This window comes from Sinocyclocheilus grahami, unplaced genomic scaffold (genome assembly GCF_001515645.1).
Source record: "Sinocyclocheilus grahami isolate Dianchi unplaced genomic scaffold, SAMN03320097.WGS_v1.1 scaffold555.1, whole genome shotgun sequence".
NCBI classification, from domain to species: Eukaryota; Metazoa; Chordata; class Actinopteri; order Cypriniformes; family Cyprinidae; genus Sinocyclocheilus; species Sinocyclocheilus grahami.
The window spans coordinates 542737-545577 of NW_015505734.1; the positions used below are offsets into that span (position 1 = coordinate 542737).

The 2841-nt window shown below is 34.2% G+C and overlaps 1 protein-coding gene across 1 annotated transcript in view; it reads right to left on the reverse strand.

The window, feature by feature from the left end:
* LOC107556083 (protein prune homolog) overlaps positions 1-2841 on the reverse strand; it is a 13752-nt gene that overhangs the window by 7187 nt on the left and 3724 nt on the right. The window contains exons 2-4 of the mRNA XM_016239081.1: positions 1510-1757; positions 1114-1272; positions 896-990 (exon numbers count right to left, since the gene is read on the reverse strand). Of these exons, the coding sequence (XP_016094567.1) occupies positions 896-990; positions 1114-1272; positions 1510-1757 (502 nt within the window). The remainder of the gene's footprint in view (positions 1-895; positions 991-1113; positions 1273-1509; positions 1758-2841) is intronic.

A 2841-nucleotide genomic window follows, 5' to 3' on the forward strand; every position in this document is an offset into this window, starting at 1 on the left:
GATACTACCACCACCATGTTTCACAGATGGGATAAGGTTCTTATGCTGGAATGCAGTGTTTACTTTTCCAAACATAACGCTGCTCATTTAAACCAAAATGTTTTTCTGAGGTCCTCAGAGATCTCATTTGTTTGTGCAATGATACACTTCCACAAACATGAATCTAATTACGTTTTGGGTCATATTTATGCAGAAATAGACAATTCTAAAGGGTTCACAAACTTTCAAGCAGCACTGTATACACAGGCATAAAACAAGCATATTTTGTTTTTGACCATGCATCACATTGCTGTTTATTCAGAGACTTGCACTAAAAGTATTTTATAATTTCAAGATGAAATCCAAAGTTACTTTTAAGAAAACAAGAATACATTCTGCATGTATAGCAAGCAATTGTTCAGTACTGAATCACATTTAATAGTTAATAAAATAGATGGAGGTGTGAGTAATTTGTAATGTTCCATCACAAAAAAAGGTGAGTTTTATTGTTTAAAACCTCTATTGAAATGATCATATTAGTATTATATTACTTCTTTCATTGTTCCTATGTAATATTACAATTAAAAAAACAGACATTGTGTCTGTTTGAAAGAAAAGCAACGAAAGAAAAAAAATTACAGTCATTATAGAATTTTGCTACAACAGTTACAAAAAAAACTTAAAGAATGTGATTAAATCCTTTAAAAACACACTTCAAACACAAAACACCAATCAGGTGACAAAAAAAAAACATGCAATAAAGTGACAAAATATCAGAATTTGTATATATCTGCAAAAATATAATTTTTGTTAAAAGCGGTATCAGCCAAAAACAATCAAATCAAGACATTGCAAGCTTCAGAGATTGTAGAAGCTATTAGAGGTCAAGTGAAATATGTCAAATAACAGCACTGACCTCTAGTGTCATGTAAATGACACTGACAGCTAAATTTAGATCCCCACCAGATGCTGCTTTCATGTCTTTCAACAGCATCTGTTCCGTGGAGAGGCCTGAAATACAGAACAGTACCGTGAAATTACTTTTGATAAATGCATGCTTTCAAATTATACTGTTTATTATGTCTACATCAAGTGGTTTGTTTCATTAACCTACACAGTAAAAGATCCTCTCACCTGACACATCAAACTTGGCATTCTGTAGCGACTGAAAGAAAGCACCCCTCTGAGGCAGTTTGGGAAAACGTTTCTCCAGAAAGACGACGTACTGGCTGTCCTTAGGGGTGACTTTGCCTGCCTCAGGTGCCATGTTAACACAGTCTAGGATAATGGCACCTGTCAACACATACATTATGCAAGTTAACAAGATTTTATCTTTCTGCTGACATCTCACATCTCTATCAAGTCAAATCTAGAGGGTACCATGAACAAACTGACTATCTCCGGCTAAATGCCACTGAAGACCATGCTGAGCCCATCTGATGTCTAACAACAGTGTCTAACAGATTGAATAGCAGTCATGCTGTGAGAGCTCACGTTCCTCTGTGTTTATCACATCGCCATGACACTCACCGTATAAAAGCTGAGCCACTTGTTGGTCGAGCACCTCAGGTGCTTTTTGGGCTATGCGCTCTGTAACCAAGGTGGCGCAGGAGCCTACGGGCTCCACAGTGACAGGGCAGGAGGGGGATGTGGGCCTCTGTAGGAGGTGATGGTCAATTACTTCCACAACTGCGTCCTCCAGTTCACTGTCAGCACTACAGAATAACACAGATTTATTATAAAAGAACTGACCAAATTTCCTGATATTCACTTCAGAACTTGATTGGCATTTCACAGATTTAAAAAAAAAAAAAAAAAATAATAATAATATTTATATATTATTGCATATTCTAATATTTATTCATATTAGAATATGAATATATTTACAGAATATATTTATTTTATGGGTTATTATTTACATTAATATATTTTAAAAATGTCTCGCATTTCAGCACGTATCCTGCTTCTGTGGTCACAGGTTCAGTACAATAAACACTTTATATGTAGCTATTAATGGTGCACTAATTAGATTAATATACAATAAATGTTGTAACAATATTCTGATATTTATTTTTTGTTGCCATTCATTTTTAAAGAGACCCTTTTAGCACACATTTACATACATTCAGGCATATGGTTCAGTAAAATGCTTCATAATTCTATTGCAATTAATGGCTATTATTATAAATATTATTTTAAATACATTACTACTGTTTAAAAGTTGGCAGATGAGATTATGTAATTTTTTGAAAGTCTCTTATATGCTCAGCAATTTAAAATTACAATTTAAAAGAACAAGTGTAATTTATTCCTGTGATTGCAAAGCTAAATTTTCAACAGTCATTACTCCAGTCTCTGTATCACATGATCCTTCAAAAATCATTTTAATACAATGACTTGGTGCGTAAGAAACATTTCCGATTATTATCAATGAAAACAGTTGTGCTGGTGCTTAATATTTTTTTGTTGGAAACCATGACATTTTTCAGCATCCTTGATGAAATGAATGCTCAGTTGATGAATTGACAGCTCAAAGAATGGCATTTATTGCCATTGCATTTATTGCATTGGAGCATTATAAAAGTCTTTACTGTCACTTTTGAACTTACAGTATCTCACAGAAGCGAGTACACCCCTCACATTTTTGTAAATATTTTGTTATATCTTTTAATGTAACAACACTGAAGAAATGACACTATGCTACAATGTAGTGAGTGTACAGCTTGTATAACAGTGTAAATTTGCTGTCCCCTCAAAATAACTCAACACACAGCCATTAATGTCTAAACCGCTGGCCACAAAAGTGAGTACACCCCTAAGTGAAAATGTCCAAATTGGGCCCAATTAGCCATTTTCTCTCCC